This window comes from Odontesthes bonariensis, chromosome 24 (assembly GCF_027942865.1).
Source record: "Odontesthes bonariensis isolate fOdoBon6 chromosome 24, fOdoBon6.hap1, whole genome shotgun sequence".
NCBI classification, from domain to species: Eukaryota; Metazoa; Chordata; class Actinopteri; order Atheriniformes; family Atherinopsidae; genus Odontesthes; species Odontesthes bonariensis.
The window spans coordinates 12133375-12158788 of record NC_134529.1 but is presented as its reverse complement, the minus strand read 5'-3'; the positions used below and the strand labels follow the sequence as shown (position 1 = coordinate 12158788).

General features: G+C 32.8%; 1 protein-coding gene across 9 annotated transcripts in view; it reads right to left on the bottom strand.

The window, feature by feature from the left end:
• Nucleotides 1-25414, bottom strand: part of otofa (otoferlin a) — a 115098-nt gene that overhangs the window by 11387 nt on the left and 78297 nt on the right. For all 9 annotated transcript variants that reach the window (XM_075459662.1, XM_075459665.1, XM_075459666.1 and 6 more), the window contains 6 exons: nucleotides 1706-1840; nucleotides 1474-1611; nucleotides 1253-1380; nucleotides 837-1007; nucleotides 445-605; nucleotides 81-223 (listed from right to left, as the gene is read on the bottom strand). In XM_075459662.1, coding sequence (XP_075315777.1) covers nucleotides 81-223; nucleotides 445-605; nucleotides 837-1007; nucleotides 1253-1380; nucleotides 1474-1611; nucleotides 1706-1840 — 876 coding nt within the window. The remainder of the gene's footprint in view (nucleotides 1-80; nucleotides 224-444; nucleotides 606-836; nucleotides 1008-1252; nucleotides 1381-1473; nucleotides 1612-1705; nucleotides 1841-25414) is intronic.

Genomic DNA, 25414 nt, shown 5'->3' with positions numbered 1-25414 from the left:
GAGGGATAAAAAAAAAAATGCAGCTATGATCACCAAAATGCTCCCTTTATTTGACTCGAGACATGCTGGCTCTTCCTTACCTGTTCGATCCCGGGTTTGTCAGGGTTCAGCAGGGGTCTGGTCTCCACATGTTCAGGGACGAGCTTGCAGCCAACTCTGGGAATCTCCTCCCAGTGGTTCAACACTGTTAGGGCTAAATGCTCCTCAGTCTGCCTCTTCAGACCTGGTGGATCGATATGAACAGAAAGGGAGGAAATTGAGTGGAAAAAGAAAAGAAAAATAAGTAATTTAGGGAAGATAAAATATATGATTGCTATTTTAAAATCTGTGTCTACTAATCATTAGTACAACACACAATACTTTGTCGCCACCACAATTAATTTGACCATAAAATAGTGATGCAGGACATTATGAGATCTCACAGTTGTAAAACTGTAGTCATACCATTTTCATCCTCGATTTCTGTTTGTCCCATAAAGATTCGATTTGCCACCTTGACTTTGCCTCCTGGCCCATAATGAGGTCCATCGATCTTGCCTTCCTTACAGAGCTTTGCCAAGATCTGATTGGGCTTCATAGGGTCCCGCCAAACATTGTATCCATGGCTAACATCAGTAGACAAAAGATATGTTACAAAACTGTAAACTAATTGCTGTCAAACTAGAGGCTTTTGAGATGACGAGACTGTAACATTCATTTATTTTTTTCTATTACTATCATTATTCTATTTACAGTGGATCCTAAATTCCAAGCAATACTAAAGGCAAAGGTTTAGGTTCTTGTGGCGACATAACAAAGCCAATAACTTTGAAAGGATGAGATGCCTTGCTGCTTACACAGAGTAGTTGGATGAGATGCCACATGTGGCTCTGAATTTGCTGTAGAATCGATTCTCCAAGTCGATCTTTGTCTCTCCGATCAGGTCATCAGTGCCGACCAGATCCCAGTCGTACACTGACACTGTTAGCATGGACTCCATGGGGAACGTGGCCTCAATGTCAAATGATCTAAATGCAGACAAGCAGACCATAAACTGAATTATTCCAAATGTGCAATAGATTCAGATCCATTCAAAAATATTGCTGCATAAAAAGACACAACTTTTTGGATGACTGCTGTTTGATTATTGTGATTTATTGTAAACTTCATGTCAGAACGGCAGCGAACACCACTTCCAAAGATAATACAAGTATTTCTTGCACAAATATATCACACTTATTTGATTATAAAGAGTAGCTTCCTCTTAACTCACTTGCCAAATACAGGATTGAGCTGCTTAGAGATGTAGTTCTCTTTGTCCTTGACCTCTGACTTGCCCAGTTTAATGACAACGTATGGATCAGCCTTCCCATTGATATCAGCAGGATGGAGGTCTGTCGCCTGAGAAGAAGTGAAAGAGAATATTGATTCTGAAAGTGCAATCTTATTATTTTTTACAATGGAATACATTTTTACATTGAGAATATCACCCACCCTGACCACATAGACACGAACAAGTACGTTGATTGGGTCATTGTGTGGAATGCTCTGGAACATCCCCATATTAGGATCAAATCCTGCTTCTCTTGTGATCTCCTCAGACAGAGGTAGCTTGTACATGCACAAAGATCCCTGGGTTACAGAAAAAAACACAAACAAACTCGTTTTACATATTTTCTGTTCGCCAGTGCATGGTTTGGAATATTTTGATATGGTGACCTCTCACCTTGAATCTGCCAACAATCCTGTCATCATCCAGAGCTTGTTCGTCATCATCTCCAGCCTTTCCTCTGTACAAGTTGAACGTATGAAGCCAATCTTCAAAGTTGCCATATTCCCCCTCAAGCTCCTTGTTGTACACCTTCATAAGCCGGCCAAGACAAAAAGTATGTTTTGGTAATGTTGTGGGCTAATGAGACAGGCAAACATTGGGTGAGTAACAAAGATACTTAGTAATACTGCAGAAAAACTAGTAAATGCATTTGTTACTGCAAGATTGGACTACTGTAATTATTTATTATTGGGCTTTCCCACAAATTCTCTGAAAAGCTTTCAGCTGATTCAAAATGCTGCAGCCAGAGTTCTGATTGGGAATTAACAGGAGAGATCATATTTCTCCAGTTTTAGCTTCTCTTCATTGGCTCCCTGTTAAATTCAGAATATAATTTAAAATTCTTCTCCTCACATATAAAGCTCTTAATGACCAAGCTCCATCATATTTTAAAGATCTCATTGTAAGATATTTCCCCAACAGAGCACTTCGCTCCCAAACTACAGGTTTACTTGTGGTTCCCAGAGTTTCTAAAAGTAGAATGGGAGGCAGAGCCTTCAGTTATCAGGCCCCTCTCTTGTGGAACCAGCTGCCTGTAAATGTCCGGGAAGCAGAGACTCTCTCTACCTTTAAGATTAGGCTTGAAACTTTCCTTTTTGAGAAAAGCATATTATAGTTAGGGATGGCTCCCAATAGGCATCCCATAGTTAAGCTGCTATAGGCCTAGCCTGCTGTGGGGCCTCTTATGTCACACCTTTCCTCACTTTGGTCTTTTTTTACTCCATTTAATTTCTCAAATGATATTATGTACATTTGGCATTATTGTGATCATTAACTTGTGTTTCCCTGTCTCAACAGGTATCCTTTGAATGGTGTGACAGTGTTTCTTCCCCTCTTTTCTGCCCTCTCAAACCCCGGCTGGTCGAGGCAGATGGCCACCCTTCCTGAGTTTGGTTCTGCCAGAGGTTTCTTCCTGTTAAAAGGGAGTCGTTTCTCTACAGTCGCCTCATGCACACTCAGGATGGGAGATTTGCCGAATAGAAGTTTCAGTGCAATCTGTTGGTTTCCTTCACTAGGAAATTTGTTTTTGAACTGGCTCTGTATGAATGAATTGGACTACTATTGAATTTAATTAATTTGATTTGATTGGGTTATGATTACAATGAATTGAACTCCAATTGGTTTGAATTGGACTGCACTATTGAAGTGCCTTGAGATGACATTTGTTGTAATTTGGCGCCATATAAATAAAACTAAATTGAATTGAATTGCATTGAAGAACATTACACAACTCAGGTGTCAGACATATTTGGGCCTTAATTGGGCTAAATACGACACACATGGCTCAGCTCTAACAATGGCAAAGGACATATGGGTCAAATCTGGGAAAAACTCAACAATTTGAATGAGTTTTGGCACATTGTGTGGTGCCAGATTAGCCCCATGTGAAACAAACCAGTTTATGTTTCAGTTTTGGCATGTTTGATTTGGACCAGAATTGGCTCATGCGTAATAAACCAATTGCAGGGTGAGTTTTGGCACATAATGTGTGGGCTAGGTTTGGCCCATGTAAAGTAAACCTGCTTTGATTGAGCAAATAAAACCTATATTTGGCTACATAATGGACTCAAAGAGGGAAGAAGAACAAAAAAAAAAAGATTTTCATGGAAATAATCGTGTACACTGCTTTGTAAAGAAAAACACATTTTCATTGATAAGACATAGTATGAAGTGCAAATAACACTATTCCATATATCCACTATTCCATATATATCCCACTGTAGCACTTTGAGATTTTGTTGTAAATGTAAAGTGCGTTGTAAATAAAATGTATTATTATTTTTATTATTATTATTCAAATAGTGTTTAGATGCCACATTTAAACATGAAACTCTCTAGGCAGTCATTTTTTCCAAATCTCAAACACTAGATGTTAAACTACTGGGAAAATGTTAATCTAACTCTGGAGACTTTAGCTTTTTATGTAAGTGTAGAAATGAAGTCTGTGAGAATTATAGCGACCCTGAACTTTCTGTTGTGCTGGAAAGTAAACCCAAGGTATTTTCAATGAGGTGGATGTAGAAATATGACTCTGTGCTTAAAAGCAGTCACCTGTAATCTACATTCAAGCCTTTTAACATACAGCCACATGACCAGTAGGCCATATTTCATTCTGTGTGTCCAGAAATTTTGGCTCTCTTTATTAGCTGACTTTATGATGGAACGTTCTCTAAGACGCATTGTTCTTTCAAAGACGCATCGTTCTCTGATCTCTCTATGACACAACGTTCTACGTTCGGCTCGTTGTGACGCATTGGAACAGAACACCGCCTTGGAACACTTCCCTCAACAGTCTACTAACACAGCCTCGCAGAAACTGGATCGGGTTTGTTAAGATTTCTCTAATTTATTTGTGATTTTTTTTTTGTGTAACTTTCAACCACGCTTCGCGGGACGCATGGGGAAACCTCCGTCTATTGTGAGTGACCGACACAGCGCATTTTTACTTTGTTCAAATGTCAGGTAGGCTGTCTGTCGGGCTGTTTAACTTGAGAAAAAAATTTGCTACGCGCACTATTTATTTGACAGTCAACTATAAAGTTGTCGGATAATTGACAAATACTGTTTTTGATGGAGATAATATTAACTAAATCGAAGAGAGAAATGCAGTAGTTTGATGGTAAAACGAGCTGACTTAAACAGCTACGAGTTGGGGGACTTCCAAAAAAAAAAATAGATAAGTTTCCTTTTGATTTACCTACGTGTGTTTTAACCTTGAGTATTTTGAAACCTTCAGACCTTGGAAGAGGGTCCCTTCTTGTGTATTTCTTCCCAAGAGTTCCTCCAATTGTTCCTTACTTAAATGTTTTCATGGAGGTTTTCCTTGTTCAAAAGAGGCAGGTGTCAAAATACATGAATATGTTGTATTTTTCTGTATTTATTTTTCAAATGGATTAGTTTCCTTTTATTTATGTTTTTTTTCTCTTTCCCTTTTGTATTTGACAAATTTTCTAAGACATCTTATGATTTTCCTATGTTTTCTTTAACCTTGAGTATTTTGAAACCTTCAGACCTTGGAAGAGGGTCCCTTCTTGTGTATTTCTTCCCAAGAGTTCCTCCAATTGTTCCTTACTTAAATGTTTTCATGGAGGTTTTCCTTGTTCATAAGAGTCAGGTGTCAAAATACATGAATATGTTGTATTTTTCTGTATTTATTTTTCAAATGGATAAGTTTCCTTTTAGTTATATTATTTTATCTTTTGTATTCGACAATGTTTCCGAGACATCTTATGATTTTCCTATGTTTTCTTTAACCTTGAGTATTTTGAAACCTTCAGACCTTGGAAGAGGGTCCCTTCTTGTGTATTTCTTCCCAAGAGTTCCTCCAATTGTTGCTTACTTAAATGTTTTCATGGAGGTTTTCCTTGTTCATAAGAGGCAGGTGTCAAAATACATGAATATGTTGTATTTTTCTGTGTTTATTTTCCAAATGGATAAGTTACCTTTTATGTATTTTATTATCTGTTTCTCTTTTGTATTTGACAATGTTTCTGAGACATCTTATGATTTTCCTATGTTTGTTTTAACCTTGAGTATTTTGAAACCTTCAGACCTTGGAAGAGGGTCCCTTCTTGTGTATTTCTTCCCAAGAGTTCCTCCAATTGTTCCTTACTTAAATGTTTTCATGGAGGTTTTCCTTGTTCAAAAGAGGCAGGTGTCAAAATACATGAATATGTTGTATTTTTCTGTATTTATTTTTCAAATGGATAAGTTTCCGTTTAGTTATATTATTTTATCTTTTGTATTCGACAATGTTTCCGAGACATCTTGTGATTTTCCTATGTTTTCTTTAACCTTGAGTATTTTGAAACCTTCAGACCTTGGAAGAGGGTCCCTTCTTGTGTATTTCTTCCCAAGAGTTCCTCCAATTGTTCCTTACTTAAATGTTTTCATGGAGGTTTTCCTTGTTCATAAGAGTCAGGTGTCAAAATACATAAAAATGTTGTATTTTTCTGTATTTATTTTCCAAATGGATTAGTTTCCTTTTATTTATGTTTTTTTTTCTCTTTCTCTTTTGTATTTGACAAATTTTCTAAGACATCTTATGATTTTCCTATGTTTTCTTTAACCTTGAGTATTTTGAAACCTTCAGACCTTGGAAGAGGGTCCCTTCTTGTGTATTTCTTCCCAAGAGTTCCTCCAATTGTTCCTTACTTAAATGTTTTCATGGAGGTTTTCCTTGTTCATAAGAGTCAGGTGTCAAAATACATGAAAATGTTGTATTTTTCTGTATTTATTTTCCAAATGGATTAGTTTCCTTTTATTTATGGTTTTTTTTCTCTTTCTCTTTTGTATTTGACAAATTTTCTAAGACATCTTATGATTTTCCTATGTTTTCTTTAACCTTGAGTATTTTGAAACCTTCAGACCTTGGAAGAGGGTCCCTTCTTGTGTATTTCTTCCCAAGAGTTCCTCCAATTGTTCCTTACTTAAATGTTTTCATGGAGGTTTTCCTTGTTCATAAGAGTCAGGTGTCAAAATACATAAAAATGTTGTATTTTTCTGTATTTATTTTCCAAATGGATAAGTTTAATTTTATTTCAGTTTTTTTTCTCTTTCCCTTTTGTGTTTGACAAATTTTCTGAGACATCTTGTGATTTTCCTATGTTTGTTTTAACCCTGAGTATTTTGAAACCTTCAGACCTTGGAAGAGGGTCCCTTCTTGTGTATTTCTTCCCAAGAGTTCCTCCAATTGTTCCTTACTTAAATGTTTTCATGGAGGTTTTCCTTGTTCAAAAGAGTCAGGTGTCAAAATACATGAATATGTTGTATTTTTCTGTATTTATTTTTCAAATGGATAAGTTTCCTTTTAGTTATATTATTTTATCTTTTTATTCGACAATATTTCCGAGACATCTTGTGATTTTCCTATGTTTTCTTTAACCTTGAGTATTTTGAAACCTTCAGACCTTGGAAGAGGGTCCCTTCTTGTGTATTTCTTCACAAGAGTTCCTCCAATTGTTGCTTACTTAAATGTTTTCATGGAGGTTTTCCTTGTTCATAAGAGTCAGGTGTCAAAATACATAAAAATGTTGTATTTTTCTGTATTTATTTTCCAAATGGATAAGTTTAATTTTATTTCAGTTTTTTTTCTCTTTCTCTTTTGTATTTGACAAATTTTCCAAGACATCTTATGATTTTCCTATGTTTTCTTTAACCTTGAGTATTTTGAAACCTTCAGACCTTGGAAGAGGGTCCCTTCTTGTGTATTTCTTCCCAAGAGTTCCTCCAATTGTTCCTTACTTAAATGTTTTCATGGAGGTTTTCCTTGTTCAAAAGAGGCAGGTGTCAAAATACATGAATATGTTGTATTTTTCTGTATTCATTTTTCAAATGGATAAGTTTCCTTTTAGTTATATTATTTTATCTTTTGTATTCGACAATGTTTCCGAGACATCTTATGATTTTCCTATGTTTGTTTTAACCTTGAGTAGTTTGACACCTTCAGACCTTGGAAGAGGGTCCCTTCTTGTGTATTTCTTCCCAAGAGTTCCTCCAATTGTTCCTTACTTAAATGTTTTCATGGAGGTTTTCCTTGTTCATAAGAGTCAGGTGTCAAAATACATGAATATGTTGTATTTTTCTGTATTTATTTTCCAAATAGATAAGTTTCCCTTTAGTTATATTATTTTATCTTTTGTATTCGACAATGTTTCCGAGACATCTTATGATTTTCCTATGTTTTCTTTAACCTTGAGTATTTTGAAACCTTCAGACCTTGGAAGAGGGTCCCTTCTTGTGTATTTCTTCCCAAGAGTTCCTCCAATTGTTCCTTACTTAAATGTTTTCATGGAGGTTTTCCTTGTTCAAAAGAGTCAGGTGTCAAAATACATGAATATGTTGTATTTTTCTGTATTTATTTTTCCAATGGATAAGTTTCCTTTTAGTTATATTATTTTATCTTTTTATGCGACAATATTTCCGAGACATCTTGTGATTTTCCTATGTTTTCTTTAACCTTGAGTATTTTGAAACCTTCAGACCTTGGAAGAGGGTCCCTTCTTGTGTATTTCTTCACAAGAGTTCCTCCAATTGTTCCTTACTTAAATGTTTTCATGGAGGTTTTCCTTGTTCATAAGAGTCAGGTGTCAAAATACATAAAAATGTTGTATTTTTCTGTATTTATTTTCCAAATGGATAAGTTTAATTTTATTTCAGTTTTTTTTCTCTTTCTCTTTTGTATTTGACAAATTTTCCAAGACATCTTATGATTTTCCTATGTTTTCTTTAACCTTGAGTATTTTGAAACCTTCAGACCTTGGAAGAGGGTCCCTTCTTGTGTATTTCTTCCCAAGAGTTCCTCCAATTGTTCCTTACTTAAATGTTTTCATGGAGGTTTTCCTTGTTCAAAAGAGGCAAGTGTCAAAATACATGAATATGTTGTATTTTTCTGTATTTATTTTTCAAATGGATAAGTTTCCTTTTAGTTATATTATTTTATCTTTTGTATTCGACAATGTTTCCGAGACATCTTATGATTTTCCTATGTTTGTTTTAACCTTGAGTAGTTTGACACCTTCAGACCTTGGAAGAGGGTCCCTTCTTGTGTATTTCTTCCCAAGAGTTCCTCCAATTGTTCCTTACTTAAATGTTTTCATGGAGGTTTTCCTTGTTCATAAGAGTCAGGTGTCAAAATACATGAATATGTTGTATTTTTCTGTATTTATTTTCCAAATAGATAAGTTTCCCTTTAGTTATATTATTTTATCTTTTGTATTCGACAATGTTTCCGAGACATCTTATGATTTTCCTATGTTTTCTTTAACCTTGAGTATTTTGAAACCTTCAGACCTTGGAAGAGGGTCCCTTCTTGTGTATTTCTTCCCAAGAGTTCCTCCAATTGTTCCTTACTTAAATGTTTTCATGGAGGTTTTCCTTGTTCAAAAGAGTCAGGTGTCAAAATACATGAATATGTTGTATTTTTCTGTATTTATTTTTCAAATGGATAAGTTTCCTTTTAGTTATATTATTTTATCTTTTTATTCGACAATATTTCCGAGACATCTTGTGATTTTCCTATGTTTTCTTTAACCTTGAGTATTTTGAAACCTTCAGACCTTGGAAGAGGGTCCCTTCTTGTGTATTTCTTCACAAGAGTTCCTCCAATTGTTCCTTACTTAAATGTTTTCATGGAGGTTTTCCTTGTTCATAAGAGTCAGGTGTCAAAATACATAAAAATGTTGTATTTTTCTGTATTTATTTTCCAAATGGATAAGTTTAATTTTATTTCAGTTTTTTTTCTCTTTCTCTTTTGTATTTGACAAATTTTCCAAGACATCTTATGATTTTCCTATGTTTTCTTTAACCTTGAGTATTTTGAAACCTTCAGACCTTGGAAGAGGGTCCCTTCTTGTGTATTTCTTCCCAAGAGTTCCTCCAATTGTTCCTTACTTAAATGTTTTCATGGAGGTTTTCCTTGTTCAAAAGAGGCAGGTGTCAAAATACATGAATATGTTGTATTTTTCTGTATTTATTTTTCAAATGGATAAGTTTCCTTTTAGTTATATTATTTTATCTTTTGTATTCGACAATGTTTCCGAGACATCTTATGATTTTCCTATGTTTGTTTTAACCTTGAGTAGTTTGACACCTTCAGACCTTGGAAGAGGGTCCCTTCTTGTGTATTTCTTCCCAAGAGTTCCTCCAATTGTTCCTTACTTAAATGTTTTCATGGAGGTTTTCCTTGTTCATAAGAGTCAGGTGTCAAAATACATGAATATGTTGTATTTTTCTGTATTTATTTTCCAAATGGATAAGTTTCCTTTTTATTTCAGTTTTTTTTCTCTTTCCCTTTTGTATTTGACAAATTTTCCAAGACATCTTATGATTTTCCTATGTTTGTTTTAACCCTGAGTATTTTGAAACCTTCAGACCTTGGAAGAGGGTCCCTTCTTGTGTATTTCTTCCCAAGAGTTCCTCCAATTGTTGCTTACTTAAATGTTTTCATGGAGGTTTTCCTTGTTCATAAGAGGCAGGTGTCAAAATACATGAATATGTTGTATTTTTCTGTGTTTATTTTCCAAATGGATAAGTTACCTTTTATGTATTTTATTATCTGTTTCTCTTTTGTATTTGACAATGTTTCTGAGACATCTTATGATTTTCCTATGTTTGTTTTAACCTTGAGTATTTTGAAACCTTCAGACCTTGGAAGAGGGTCCCTTCTTGTGTATTTCTTCCCAAGAGTTCCTCCAATTGTTCCTTACTTAAATGTTTTCATGGAGGTTTTCCTTGTTCAAAAGAGGCAGGTGTCAAAATACATTAATATGTTGTATTTTTCTGTATTTATTTTCCAAATAGATAAGTTTACTTTTAGTTATATTATTTTATCTTTTGTATTCGACAATGTTTCCGAGACATCTTATGATTTTCCTATGTTTTTTTTAACCTTGAGTATGTTGAAACCTTCAGACCTTGGAAGAGGGTCCCTTCTTGTATATTTCTTCCCAAGAGTTCCTCCAATTGTTCCTTACTTAAATGTTTTCATGGAGGTTTTCCTTGTTCATAAGAGTCAGGTATCAAAATACATAAATATGTTGTATTTTTCTGTATTTATTTTCCAAATGGATAAGTTTCCTTTTATTTCAGTTTTTTTCTCTTTCCCTTTTGTATTTGACAATGTTTCTAAGACATCTTATGATTTTCCTATTTTTTTTTAACCTTGAGTATTTTGAAACCTTCAGACCTTGGAAGAGGGTCCCTTCTTGTGTATTTCTTCCCAAGAGTTCCTCCAATTGTTCCTTACTTAAATGTTTTAATGGAGGTTTTCCTTGTTCATAAGAGGCAGGTGTCAAAATACATGAATATGTTGTATTTTTCTGTATTTATTTTCCAAATGGATAAGTTTCCTTTTTATTTCAGTTTTTTTTCTCTTTCCCTTTTGTATTTGACAAATTTTCCAAGACATCTTATGATTTTCCTATGTTTGTTTTAACCCTGAGTATTTTGAAACCTTCAGACCTTGGAAGAGGGTCCCTTCTTGTGTATTTCTTCCCAAGAGTTCCTCCAATTGTTGCTTACTTAAATGTTTTCATGGAGGTTTTCCTTGTTCATAAGAGGCAGGTGTCAAAATACATGAATATGTTGTATTTTTCTGTGTTTATTTTCCAAATGGATAAGTTACCTTTTATGTATTTTATTATCTGTTTCTCTTTTGTATTTGACAATGTTTCTGAGACATCTTATGATTTTCCTATGTTTGTTTTAACCTTGAGTATTTTGAAACCTTCAGACCTTGGAAGAGGGTCCCTTCTTGTGTATTTCTTCCCAAGAGTTCCTCCAATTGTTCCTTACTTAAATGTTTTCATGGAGGTTTTCCTTGTTCAAAAGAGGCAGGTGTCAAAATACATTAATATGTTGTATTTTTCTGTATTTATTTTCCAAATAGATAAGTTTACTTTTAGTTATATTATTTTATCTTTTGTATTCGACAATGTTTCCGAGACATCTTATGATTTTCCTATGTTTGTTTTAACCTTGAGTAGTTTGACACCTTCAGACCTTGGAAGAGGGTCCCTTCTTGTGTATTTCTTCCCAAGAGTTCCTCCAATTGTTCCTTACTTAAATGTTTTCATGGAGGTTTTCCTTGTTCATAAGAGTCAGGTGTCAAAATACATGAATATGTTGTATTTTTCTGTATTTATTTTCCAAATAGATAAGTTTCCCTTTAGTTATATTATTTTATCTTTTGTATTCGACAATGTTTCCGAGACATCTTATGATTTTCCTATGTTTTCTTTAACCTTGAGTATTTTGAAACCTTCAGACCTTGGAAGAGGGTCCCTTCTTGTGTATTTCTTCCCAAGAGTTCCTCCAATTGTTCCTTACTTAAATGTTTTCATGGAGGTTTTCCTTGTTCAAAAGAGTCAGGTGTCAAAATACATGAATATGTTGTATTTTTCTGTATTTATTTTTCAAATGGATAAGTTTCCTTTTAGTTATATTATTTTATCTTTTTATTCGACAATATTTCCGAGACATCTTGTGATTTTCCTATGTTTTCTTTAACCTTGAGTATTTTGAAACCTTCAGACCTTGGAAGAGGGTCCCTTCTTGTGTATTTCTTCACAAGAGTTCCTCCAATTGTTCCTTACTTAAATGTTTTCATGGAGGTTTTCCTTGTTCATAAGAGTCAGGTGTCAAAATACATAAAAATGTTGTATTTTTCTGTATTTATTTTCCAAATGGATAAGTTTAATTTTATTTCAGTTTTTTTTCTCTTTCTCTTTTGTATTTGACAAATTTTCCAAGACATCTTATGATTTTCCTATGTTTTCTTTAACCTTGAGTGTTTTGAAACCTTCAGACCTTGGAAGAGGGTCCCTTCTTGTGTATTTCTTCCCAAGAGTTCCTCCAATTGTTCCTTACTTAAATGTTTTCATGGAGGTTTTCCTTGTTCAAAAGAGGCAGGTGTCAAAATACATGAATATGTTGTATTTTTCTGTATTTATTTTTCAAATGGATAAGTTTCCTTTTAGTTATATTATTTTATCTTTTGTATTCGACAATGTTTCCGAGACATCTTATGATTTTCCTATGTTTGTTTTAACCTTGAGTAGTTTGACACCTTCAGACCTTGGAAGAGGGTCCCTTCTTGTGTATTTCTTCCCAAGAGTTCCTCCAATTGTTCCTTACTTAAATGTTTTCATGGAGGTTTTCCTTGTTCATAAGAGTCAGGTGTCAAAATACATGAATATGTTGTATTTTTCTGTATTTATTTTCCAAATGGATAAGTTTCCTTTTTATTTCAGTTTTTTTTCTCTTTCCCTTTTGTATTTGACAAATTTTCCAAGACATCTTATGATTTTCCTCTGTTTTCTTTAACCTTGAGTATTTTGAAACCTTCAGACCTTGGAAGAGGGTCCCTTCTTGTGTATTTCTTCCCAAGAGTTCCTCCAATTGTTGCTTACTTAAATGTTTTCATGGAGGTTTTCCTTGTTCATAAGAGGCAGGTGTCAAAATACATGAATATGTTGTATTTTTCTGTGTTTATTTTCCAAATGGATAAGTTACCTTTTATGTATTTTATTATCTGTTTCTCTTTTGTATTTGACAATGTTTCTGAGACATCTTATGATTTTCCTATGTTTGTTTTAACCTTGAGTATTTTGAAACCTTCAGACCTTGGAAGAGGGTCCCTTCTTGTGTATTTCTTCCCAAGAGTTCCTCCAATTGTTCCTTACTTAAATGTTTTCATGGAGGTTTTCCTTGTTCAAAAGAGGCAGGTGTCAAAATACATTAATATGTTGTATTTTTCTGTATTTATTTTCCAAATAGATAAGTTTACTTTTAGTTATATTATTTTATCTTTTGTATTCGACAATGTTTCCGAGACATCTTATGATTTTCCTATGTTTTTTTTAACCTTGAGTATGTTGAAACCTTCAGACCTTGGAAGAGGGTCCCTTCTTGTATATTTCTTCCCAAGAGTTCCTCCAATTGTTCCTTACTTAAATGTTTTCATGGAGGTTTTCCTTGTTCATAAGAGTCAGGTATCAAAATACATAAATATGTTGTATTTTTCTGTATTTATTTTCCAAATGGATAAGTTTCCTTTTATTTCAGTTTTTTTCTCTTTCCCTTTTGTATTTGACAATGTTTCTAAGACATCTTATGATTTTCCTATTTTTTTTTAACCTTGAGTATTTTGAAACCTTCAGACCTTGGAAGAGGGTCCCTTCTTGTGTATTTCTTCCCAAGAGTTCCTCCAATTGTTCCTTACTTAAATGTTTTAATGGAGGTTTTCCTTGTTCAAAAGAGTCAGGTGTAAAAATACATGAATATGTTGTATTTTTCTGTATTTATTTTTCAAATGGATAAGTTTCCTTTTAGTTATATTATTTTATCTTTTTATTCGACAATATTTCCGAGACATCTTGTGATTTTCCTATGTTTTCTTTAACCTTGAGTATTTTGAAACCTTCAGACCTTGGAAGAGGGTCCCTTCTTGTGTATTTCTTCCCAAGAGTTCCTCCAATTGTTCCTTACTTAAATGTTTTCATGGAGGTTTTCCTTGTTCATAAGAGGCAGGTGTCAAAATACATGAATATGTTGTATTTTTCTGTATTTATTTTCCAAATGGATAAGTTTCCTTTTTATTTCAGTTTTTTTTCTCTTTCCCTTTTGTATTTGACAAATTTTCCAAGACATCTTATGATTTTCCTATGTTTGTTTTAACCCTGAGTATTTTGAAACCTTCAGACCTTGGAAGAGGGTCCCTTCTTGTGTATTTCTTCCCAAGAGTTCCTCCAATTGTTGCTTACTTAAATGTTTTCATGGAGGTTTTCCTTGTTCATAAGAGGCAGGTGTCAAAATACATGAATATGTTGTATTTTTCTGTGTTTATTTTCCAAATGGATAAGTTACCTTTTATGTATTTTATTATCTGTTTCTCTTTTGTATTTGACAATGTTTCTGAGACATCTTATGATTTTCCTATGTTTGTTTTAACCTTGAGTATTTTGAAACCTTCAGACCTTGGAAGAGGGTCCCTTCTTGTGTATTTCTTCCCAAGAGTTCCTCCAATTGTTCCTTACTTAAATGTTTTCATGGAGGTTTTCCTTGTTCAAAAGAGGCAGGTGTCAAAATACATTAATATGTTGTATTTTTCTGTATTTATTTTCCAAATAGATAAGTTTACTTTTAGTTATATTATTTTATCTTTTGTATTCGACAATGTTTCCGAGACATCTTATGATTTTCCTATGTTTTCTTTAACCTTGAGTATTTTGAAACCTTCAGACCTTGGAAGAGGGTCCCTTCTTGTGTATTTCTTCCCAAGAGTTCCTCCAATTGTTCCTTACTTAAATGTTTTCATGGAGGTTTTCCTTGTTCAAAAGAGTCAGGTGTCAAAATACATGAATATGTTGTATTTTTCTGTATTTATTTTTCAAATGGATAAGTTTCCTTTTAGTTATATTATTTTATCTTTTTATTCGACAATATTTCCGAGACATCTTGTGATTTTCCTATGTTTTCTTTAACCTTGAGTATTTTGAAACCTTCAGACCTTGGAAGAGGGTCCCTTCTTGTGTATTTCTTCACAAGAGTTCCTCCAATTGTTCCTTACTTAAATGTTTTCATGGAGGTTTTCCTTGTTCATAAGAGTCAGGTGTCAAAATACATAAAAATGTTGTATTTTTCTGTATTTATTTTCCAAATGGATAAGTTTAATTTTATTTCAGTTTTTTTTCTCTTTCTCTTTTGTATTTGACAAATTTTCCAAGACATCTTATGATTTTCCTATGTTTTCTTTAACCTTGAGTGTTTTGAAACCTTCAGACCTTGGAAGAGGGTCCCTTCTTGTGTATTTCTTCCCAAGAGTTCCTCCAATTGTTCCTTACTTAAATGTTTTCATGGAGGTTTTCCTTGTTCAAAAGAGGCAGGTGTCAAAATACATGAATATGTTGTATTTTTCTGTATTTATTTTTCAAATGGATAAGTTTCCTTTTAGTTATATTATTTTATCTTTTGTATTCGACAATGTTTCCGAGACATCTTATGATTTTCCTATGTTTGTTTTAACCTTGAGTAGTTTGACACCTTCAGACCTTGGAAGAGGGTCCCTTCTTGTGTATTTCTTCCCAAGAGTTCCTCCAATTGTTCCTTACTTAAATGTTTTCATGGAGGTTTTCCTTGTTCATAAGAGTCAGGTGTCAAAATACATGAATATGTTGTATTTTTCTGTATTTATTTTCCAAATGGATAAGTTTCCTTTTTATTTCAGTTTTTTTTCTCTTTCCCTTTTGTATTTGACAAATTTTCCAAGACATCTTATGATTTTCCTCTGTTTTCTTTAACCTTGAGTATTTTGAAACCTTCAGACCTTGGAAGAGGGTCCCTTCTTGTGTATTTCTTCCCAAGAGTTCCTCCAATTGTTGCTTACTTAAATGTTTTCATGGAGGTTTTCCTTGTTCATAAGAGGCAGGTGTCAAAATACATGAATATGTTGTATTTTTCTGTGTTTATTTTCCAAATGGATAAGTTACCTTTTATGTATTTTATTATCTGTTTCTCTTTTGTATTTGACAATGTTTCTGAGACATCTTATGATTTTCCTATGTTTGTTTTAACCTTGAGTATTTTGAAACCTTCAGACCTTGGAAGAGGGTCCCTTCTTGTGTATTTCTTCCCAAGAGTTCCTCCAATTGTTCCTTACTTAAATGTTTTCATGGAGGTTTTCCTTGTTCAAAAGAGGCAGGTGTCAAAATACATTAATATGTTGTATTTTTCTGTATTTATTTTCCAAATAGATAAGTTTACTTTTAGTTATATTATTTTATCTTTTGTATTCGACAATGTTTCCGAGACATCTTATGATTTTCCTATGTTTTTTTTAACCTTGAGTATGTTGAAACCTTCAGACCTTGGAAGAGGGTCCCTTCTTGTATATTTCTTCCCAAGAGTTCCTCCAATTGTTCCTTACTTAAATGTTTTCATGGAGGTTTTCCTTGTTCATAAGAGTCAGGTATCAAAATACATAAATATGTTGTATTTTTCTGTATTTATTTTCCAAATGGATAAGTTTCCTTTTATTTCAGTTTTTTTCTCTTTCCCTTTTGTATTTGACAATGTTTCTAAGACATCTTATGATTTTCCTATTTTTTTTTAACCTTGAGTATTTTGAAACCTTCAGACCTTGGAAGAGGGTCCCTTCTTGTGTATTTCTTCCCAAGAGTTCCTCCAATTGTTCCTTACTTAAATGTTTTAATGGAGGTTTTCCTTGTTCAAAAGAGTCAGGTGTAAAAATACATGAATATGTTGTATTTTTCTGTATTTATTTTTCAAATGGATAAGTTTCCTTTTAGTTATATTATTTTATCTTTTTATTCGACAATATTTCCGAGACATCTTGTGATTTTCCTATGTTTTCTTTAACCTTGAGTATTTTGAAACCTTCAGACCTTGGAAGAGGGTCCCTTCTTGTGTATTTCTTCCCAAGAGTTCCTCCAATTGTTCCTTACTTAAATGTTTTCATGGAGGTTTTCCTTGTTCATAAGAGTCAGGTGTCAAAATACATGAATATGTTGTATTTTTCTGTATTTATTTTCCAAATGGATAAGTTTCCTTTTTATTTCAGTTTTTTTTCTCTTTCCCTTTTGTATTTGACAAATTTTCCAAGACATCTTATGATTTTCCTATGTTTGTTTTAACCCTGAGTATTTTGAAACCTTCAGACCTTGGAAGAGGGTCCCTTCTTGTGTATTTCTTCCCAAGAGTTCCTCCAATTGTTGCTTACTTAAATGTTTTCATGGAGGTTTTCCTTGTTCATAAGAGGCAGGTGTCAAAATACATGAATATGTTGTATTTTTCTGTGTTTATTTTCCAAATGGATAAGTTACCTTTTATGTATTTTATTATCTGTTTCTCTTTTGTATTTGACAATGTTTCTGAGACATCTTATGATTTTCCTATGTTTGTTTTAACCTTGAGTATTTTGAAACCTTCAGACCTTGGAAGAGGGTCCCTTCTTGTGTATTTCTTCCCAAGAGTTCCTCCAATTGTTCCTTACTTAAATGTTTTCATGGAGGTTTTCCTTGTTCAAAAGAGGCAGGTGTCAAAATACATTAATATGTTGTATTTTTCTGTATTTATTTTCCAAATAGATAAGTTTACTTTTAGTTATATTATTTTATCTTTTGTATTCGACAATGTTTCCGAGACATCTTATGATTTTCCTATGTTTTTTTTAACCTTGAGTATGTTGAAACCTTCAGACCTTGGAAGAGGGTCCCTTCTTGTATATTTCTTCCCAAGAGTTCCTCCAATTGTTCCTTACTTAAATGTTTTCATGGAGGTTTTCCTTGTTCATAAGAGGCAGGTGTCAAAATACATGAATATGTTGTATTTTTCTGTATTTATTTTCCAAATGGATAAGTTTCCTTTTATTTCAGTTTTTTTCTCTTTCCCTTTTGTATTTGACAATGTTTCTAAGACATCTTATGATTTTCCTATTTTTTTTTTAACCTTGAGTATTTTGAAACCTTCAGACCTTGGAAGAGGGTCCCTTCTTGTGTATTTCTTCCCAAGAGTTCCTCCAATTGTTCCTTACTTAAATGTTTTAATGGAGGTTTTCCTTGTTCATAAGAGGCAGGTGTCAAAATACATGAATATGTTGTATTTTTCTGTATTTATTTTCCAAATGGATAAGTTTCCTTTTTATTTCAGTTTTTTTTCTCTTTCCCTTTTGTATTTGACAAATTTTCCAAGACATCTTATGATTTTCCTATGTTTGTTTTAACCCTGAGTATTTTGAAACCTTCAGACCTTGGAAGAGGGTCCCTTCTTGTGTATTTCTTCCCAAGAGTTCCTCCAATTGTTGCTTACTTAAATGTTTTCATGGAGGTTTTCCTTGTTCATAAGAGGCAGGTGTCAAAATACATGAATATGTTGTATTTTTCTGTGTTTATTTTCCAAATGGATAAGTTACCTTTTATGTATTTTATTATCTGTTTCTCTTTTGTATTTGACAATGTTTCTGAGACATCTTATGATTTTCCTATGTTTGTTTTAACCTTGAGTATTTTGAAACCTTCAGACCTTGGAAGAGGGTCCCTTCTTGTGTATTTCTTCCCAAGAGTTCCTCCAATTGTTCCTTACTTAAATGTTTTCATGGAGGTTTTCCTTGTTCAAAAGAGGCAGGTGTCAAAATACATTAATATGTTGTATTTTTCTGTATTTATTTTCCAAATAGATAAGTTTACTTTTAGTTATATTATTTTATCTTTTGTATTCGACAATGTTTCCGAGACATCTTATGATTTTCCTATGTTTGTTTTAACCTTGAGTAGTTTGACACCTTCAGACCTTGGAAGAGGGTCCCTTCTTGTGTATTTCTTCCCAAGAGTTCCTCCAATTGTTCCTTACTTAAATGTTTTCATGGAGGTTTTCCTTGTTCATAAGAGTCAGGTGTCAAAATACATGAATATGTTGTATTTTTCTGTATTTATTTTCCAAATAGATAAGTTTCCCTTTAGTTATATTATTTTATCTTTTTATTCGACAATATTTCCGAGACATCTTGTGATTTTCCTATGTTTTCTTTAACCTTGAGTATTTTGAAACCTTCAGACCTTGGAAGAGGGTCCCTTCTTGTGTATTTCTTCACAAGAGTTCCTCCAATTGTTCCTTACTTAAATGTTTTCATGGAGGTTTTCCTTGTTCATAAGAGTCAGGTGTCAAAATACATAAAAATGTTGTATTTTTCTGTATTTATTTTCCAAATGGATAAGTTTAATTTTATTTCAGTTTTTTTTCTCTTTCTCTTTTGTATTTGACAAATTTTCCAAGACATCTTATGATTTTCCTATGTTTTCTTTAACCTTGAGTATTTTGAAACCTTCAGACCTTGGAAGAGGGTCCCTTCTTGTGTATTTCTTCCCAAGAGTTCCTCCAATTGTTCCTTACTTAAATGTTTTCATGGAGGTTTTCCTTGTTCAAAAGAGGCAGGTGTCAAAATACATGAATATGTTGTATTTTTCTGTATTTATTTTTCAAATGGATAAGTTTCCTTTTAGTTATATTATTTTATCTTTTGTATTCGACAATGTTTCCGAGACATCTTATGATTTTCCTATGTTTGTTTTAACCTTGAGTAGTTTGACACCTTCAGACCTTGGAAGAGGGTCCCTTCTTGTGTATTTCTTCCCAAGAGTTCCTCCAATTGTTCCTTACTTAAATGTTTTCATGGAGGTTTTCCTTGTTCATAAGAGTCAGGTGTCAAAATACATGAATATGTTGTATTTTTCTGTATTTATTTTCCAAATGGATAAGTTTCCTTTTTATTTCAGTTTTTTTTCTCTTTCCCTTTTGTATTTGACAAATTTTCCAAGACATCTTATGATTTTCCTATGTTTGTTTTAACCCTGAGTATTTTGAAACCTTCAGACCTTGGAAGAGGGTCCCTTCTTGTGTATTTCTTCCCAAGAGTTCCTCCAATTGTTGCTTACTTAAATGTTTTCATGGAGGTTTTCCTTGTTCATAAGAGGCAGGTGTCAAAATACATGAATATGTTGTATTTTTCTGTGTTTATTTTCCAAATGGATAAGTTACCTTTTATGTATTTTATTATCTGTTTCTCTTTTGTATTTGACAATGTTTCTGAGACATCTTATGATTTTCCTATGTTTGTTTTAACCTTGAGTATTTTGAAACCTTCAGACCTTGGAAGAGGGTCCCTTCTTGTGTATTTCTTCCCAAGAGTTCCTCCAATTGTTCCTTACTTAAATGTTTTCATGGAGGTTTTCCTTGTTCAAAAGAGGCAGGTGTCAAAATACATTAATATGTTGTATTTTTCTGTATTTATTTTCCAAATAGATAAGTTTACTTTTAGTTTTATTATTTTATCTTTTGTATTCGACAATGTTTCCGAGACATCTTATGATTTTCCTATGTTTTTTTTAACCTTGAGTATGTTGAAACCTTCAGACCTTGGAAGAGGGTCCCTTCTTGTATATTTCTTCCCAAGAGTTCCTCCAATTGTTCCTTACTTAAATGTTTTCATGGAGGTTTTCCTTGTTCATAAGAGTCAGGTATCAAAATACATAAATATGTTGTATTTTTCTGTATTTATTTTCCAAATGGATAAGTTTCCTTTTATTTCAGTTTTTTTCTCTTTCCCTTTTGTATTTGACAATGTTTCTAAGACATCTTATGATTTTCCTATTTTTTTTTAACCTTGAGTATTTTGAAACCTTCAGACCTTGGAAGAGGGTCCCTTCTTGTGTATTTCTTCCCAAGAGTTCCTCCAATTGTTCCTTACTTAAATGTTTTAATGGAGGTTTTCCTTGTTCATAAGAGGCAGGTGTCAAAATACATGAATATGTTGTATTTTTCTGTATTTATTTTCCAAATGGATAAGTTTCCTTTTTATTTCAGTTTTTTTTCTCTTTCCCTTTTGTATTTGACAAATTTTCCAAGACATCTTATGATTTTCCTATGTTTGTTTTAACCCTGAGTATTTTGAAACCTTCAGACCTTGGAAGAGGGTCCCTTCTTGTGTATTTCTTCCCAAGAGTTCCTCCAATTGTTGCTTACTTAAATGTTTTCATGGAGGTTTTCCTTGTTCATAAGAGGCAGGTGTCAAAATACATGAATATGTTGTATTTTTCTGTGTTTATTTTCCAAATGGATAAGTTACCTTTTATGTATTTTATTATCTGTTTCTCTTTTGTATTTGACAATGTTTCTGAGACATCTTATGATTTTCCTATGTTTGTTTTAACCTTGAGTATTTTGAAACCTTCAGACCTTGGAAGAGGGTCCCTTCTTGTGTATTTCTTCCCAAGAGTTCCTCCAATTGTTCCTTACTTAAATGTTTTCATGGAGGTTTTCCTTGTTCAAAAGAGGCAGGTGTCAAAATACATTAATATGTTGTATTTTTCTGTATTTATTTTCCAAATAGATAAGTTTACTTTTAGTTATATTATTTTATCTTTTGTATTCGACAATGTTTCCGAGACATCTTATGATTTTCCTATGTTTTTTTTAACCTTGAGTATGTTGAAACCTTCAGACCTTGGAAGAGGGTCCCTTCTTGTATATTTCTTCCCAAGAGTTCCTCCAATTGTTCCTTACTTAAATGTTTTCATGGAGGTTTTCCTTGTTCATAAGAGTCAGGTATCAAAATACATAAATATGTTGTATTTTTCTGTATTTATTTTCCAAATGGATAAGTTTCCTTTTATTTCAGTTTTTTTCTCTTTCCCTTTTGTATTTGACAATGTTTCTAAGACATCTTATGATTTTCCTATTTTTTTTTAACCTTGAGTATTTTGAAACCTTCAGACCTTGGAAGAGGGTCCCTTCTTGTGTATTTCTTCCCAAGAGTTCCTCCAATTGTTGCTTACTTAAATGTTTTCATGGAGGTTTTCCTTGTTCAAAAGAGGCAGGTGTCAAAATACATGAATATGTTGTATTTTTCTGTATTTATTTTTCAAATGGATAAGTTTCCGTTTAGTTATATTATTTTATCTTTTGTATTCGACAATGTTTCCGAGACATCTTATGATTTTCCTCTGTTTTCTTTAACCTTGAGTATTTTGAAACCTTCAGACCTTGGAAGAGGGTCCCTTCTTGTGTATTTCTTCCCAAGAGTTCCTCCAATTGTTCCTTACTTAAATGTTTTCATGGAGGTTTTCCTTGTTCATAAGAGTCAGGTGTCAAAATACATGAAAATGTTGTATTTTTCTGTATTTATTTTCCAAATGGATTAGTTTCCTTTTATTTATGGTTTTTTTTCTCTTTCTCTTTTGTATTTGACAAATTTTCTAAGACATCTTATGATTTTCCTATGTTTTCTTTAACCTTGAGTATTTTGAAACCTTCAGACCTTGGAAGAGGGTCCCTTCTTGTGTATTTCTTCCCAAGAGTTCCTCCAATTGTTCCTTACTTAAATGTTTTCATGGAGGTTTTCCTTGTTCATAAGAGTCAGGTGTCAAAATACATAAAAATGTTGTATTTTTCTGTATTTATTTTCCAAATGGATAAGTTTAATTTTATTTCAGTTTTTTTTCTCTTTCCCTTTTGTGTTTGACAAATTTTCTGAGACATCTTGTGATTTTCCTATGTTTGTTTTAACCCTGAGTATTTTGAAACCTTCAGACCTTGGAAGAGGGTCCCTTCTTGTGTATTTCTTCCCAAGAGTTCCTCCAATTGTTCCTTACTTAAATGTTTTCATGGAGGTTTTCCTTGTTCATAAGAGTCAGGTGTCAAAATACATAAATATGTTGTATTTTTCTGTATTTATTTTTCAAATGGATAAGTTTCCTTTTAGTTATATTATTTTATCTTTTGTATTCGACAATGTTTCCGAGACATCTTATGATTTTATGTTTGTTTTAACCTTGAGTAGTTTGACACCTTCAGACCTTGGAAGAGGGTCCCTTCTTGTATATTTCTTCCCAAGAGTTCCTCCAATTGTTCCTTACTTAAATGTTTTAATGGAGTTTTTCCTTGTTCATAAGAGTCAGGTGTCAAAATACATGAATATGTTGTATTTTTCTGTATTTATTTTCCAAATAGATAAGTTTCCCTTTAGTTATATAATTTTATCTTTTGTATTCGACAATGTTTCCGAGACATCTTATGATTTTCCTATGTTTTCTTTAACCTTGAGTATTTTGAAACCTTCAGACCTTGGAAGAGGGTCCCTTCTTGTGTATTTCTTCCCAAGAGTTCCTCCAATTGTTCCTTACTTAAATGTTTTCATGGAGGTTTTCCTTGTTCAAAAGAGTCAGGTGTCAAAATACATGAATATGTTGTATTTTTCTGTATTTATTTTTCAAATGGATAAGTTTCCTTTTAGTTATATTATTTTATCTTTTTATTCGACAATATTTCCGAGACATCTTGTGATTTTCCTATGTTTTCTTTAACCTTGAGTATTTTGAAACCTTCAGACCTTGGAAGAGGGTCCCTTCTTGTGTATTTCTTCACAAGAGTTCCTCCAATTGTTCCTTACTTAAATGTTTTCATGGAGGTTTTCTTTGTTCATAAGAGTCAGGTGTCAAAATACATAAAAATGTTGTATTTTTCTGTATTTATTTTCCAAATGGATAAGTTTAATTTTATTTCAGTTTTTTTTCTCTTTCCCTTTTGTGTTTGACAAATTTTCTGAGACATCTTGTGATTTTCCTATGTTTGTTTTAACCCTGAGTATTTTGAAACCTTCAGACCTTGGAAGAGGGTCCCTTCTTGTGTATTTCTTCCCAAGAGTTCCTCCAATTGTTCCTTACTTAAATGTTTTCATGGAGGTTTTCCTTGTTCAAAAGAGGCAGGTGTCAAAATACATGAATATGTTGTATTTTTCTGTGTTTATTTTCCAAATGGATAAGTTACCTTTTATGTATTTTATTATCTGTTTCTCTTTTGTATTTGACAATGTTTCTGAGACATCTTATGATTTTCCTATGTTTTCTTTAACCTTGAGTATTTTGAAACCTTCAGACCTTGGAAGAGGGTCCCTTCTTGTGTATTTCTTCCCAAGAGTTCCTCCAATTGTTCCTTACTTAAATGTTTTCATGGAGGTTTTCCTTGTTCAAAAGAGGCAGGTGTCAAAATACATGAATATGTTGTATTTTTCTGTATTTATTTTTCAAATGGATAAGTTTCCTTTTAGTTATATTATTTTATCTTTTGTATTCGACAATGTTTCCGAGACATCTTATGATTTTCCTATGTTTGTTTTAACCTTGAGTAGTTTGAAACCTTCAGACCTTGGAAGAGGGTCCCTTCTTGTGTATTTCTTCACAAGAGTTCCTCCAATTGTTCCTTACTTAAATGTTTTCATGGAGGTTTTCCTTGTTCATAATAGTCAGGTGTCAAAATACATAAAAATGTTGTATTTTTCTGTATTTATTTTCCAAATGGATTAGTTTCCTTTTATTTATGTTTTTTTTTCTCTTTCTCTTTTGTATTTGACAAATTTTCTAAGACATCTTATGATTTTCCTATGTTTTCTTTAACCTTGAGTATTTTGAAACCTTCAGACCTTGGAAGAGGGTCCCTTCTTGTGTATTTCTTCCCAAGAGTTCCTCCAATTGTTCCTTACTTAAATGTTTTCATGGAGGTTTTCCTTGTTCATAAGAGTCAGGTGTCAAAATACATAAAAATGTTGTATTTTTCTGTATTTATTTTCCAAATGGATAAGTTTAATTTTATTTCAGTTTTTTTTCTCTTTCCCCTTTGTGTTTGACAAATTTTCTGAGACATCTTGTGATTTTCCTATGTTTGTTTTAACCCTGAGTATTTTGAAACCTTCAGACCTTGGAAGAGGGTCCCTTCTTGTGTATTTCTTCCCAAGAGTTCCTCCAATTGTTGCTTACTTAAATGTTTTCATGGAGGTTTTCCTTGTTCAAAAGAGGCAGGTGTCAAAATACATGAATATGTTGTATTTTTCTGTGTTTATTTTCCAAATGGATAAGTTACCTTTTATGTATTTTATTATCTGTTTCTCTTTTGTATTTGACAATGTTTCTGAGACATCTTATGATTTTCCTATGTTTTCTTTAACCTTGAGTATTTTGAAACCTTCAGACCTTGGAAGAGGGTCCCTTCTTGTGTATTTCTTCCCAAGAGTTCCTCCAATTGTTCCTTACTTAAATGTTTTCATGGAGGTTTTCCTTGTTCAAAAGAGGCAGGTGTCAAAATACATGAATATGTTGTATTTTTCTGTATTTATTTTTCAAATGGATAAGTTTCCTTTTAGTTATATTATTTTATCTTTTGTATTCGACAATGTTTCCGAGACATCTTATGATTTTCCTATGTTTGTTTTAACCTTGAGTAGTTTGACACCTTCAGACCTTGGAAGAGGGTCCCTTCTTGTGTATTTCTTCCCAAGAGTTCCTCCAATTGTTCCTTACTTAAATGTTTTCATGGAGGTTTTCCTTGTTCATAATAGTCAGGTGTCAAAATACATAAAAATGTTGTATTTTTCTGTATTTATTTTCCAAATGGATTAGTTTCCTTTTATTTATGTTTTTTTTTCTCTTTCTCTTTTGTATTTAACAAATTTTCTAAGACATCTTATGATTTTCCTATGTTTTCTTTAACCTTGAGTATTTTGAAACCTTCAGACCTTGGAAGAGGGTCCCTTCTTGTGTA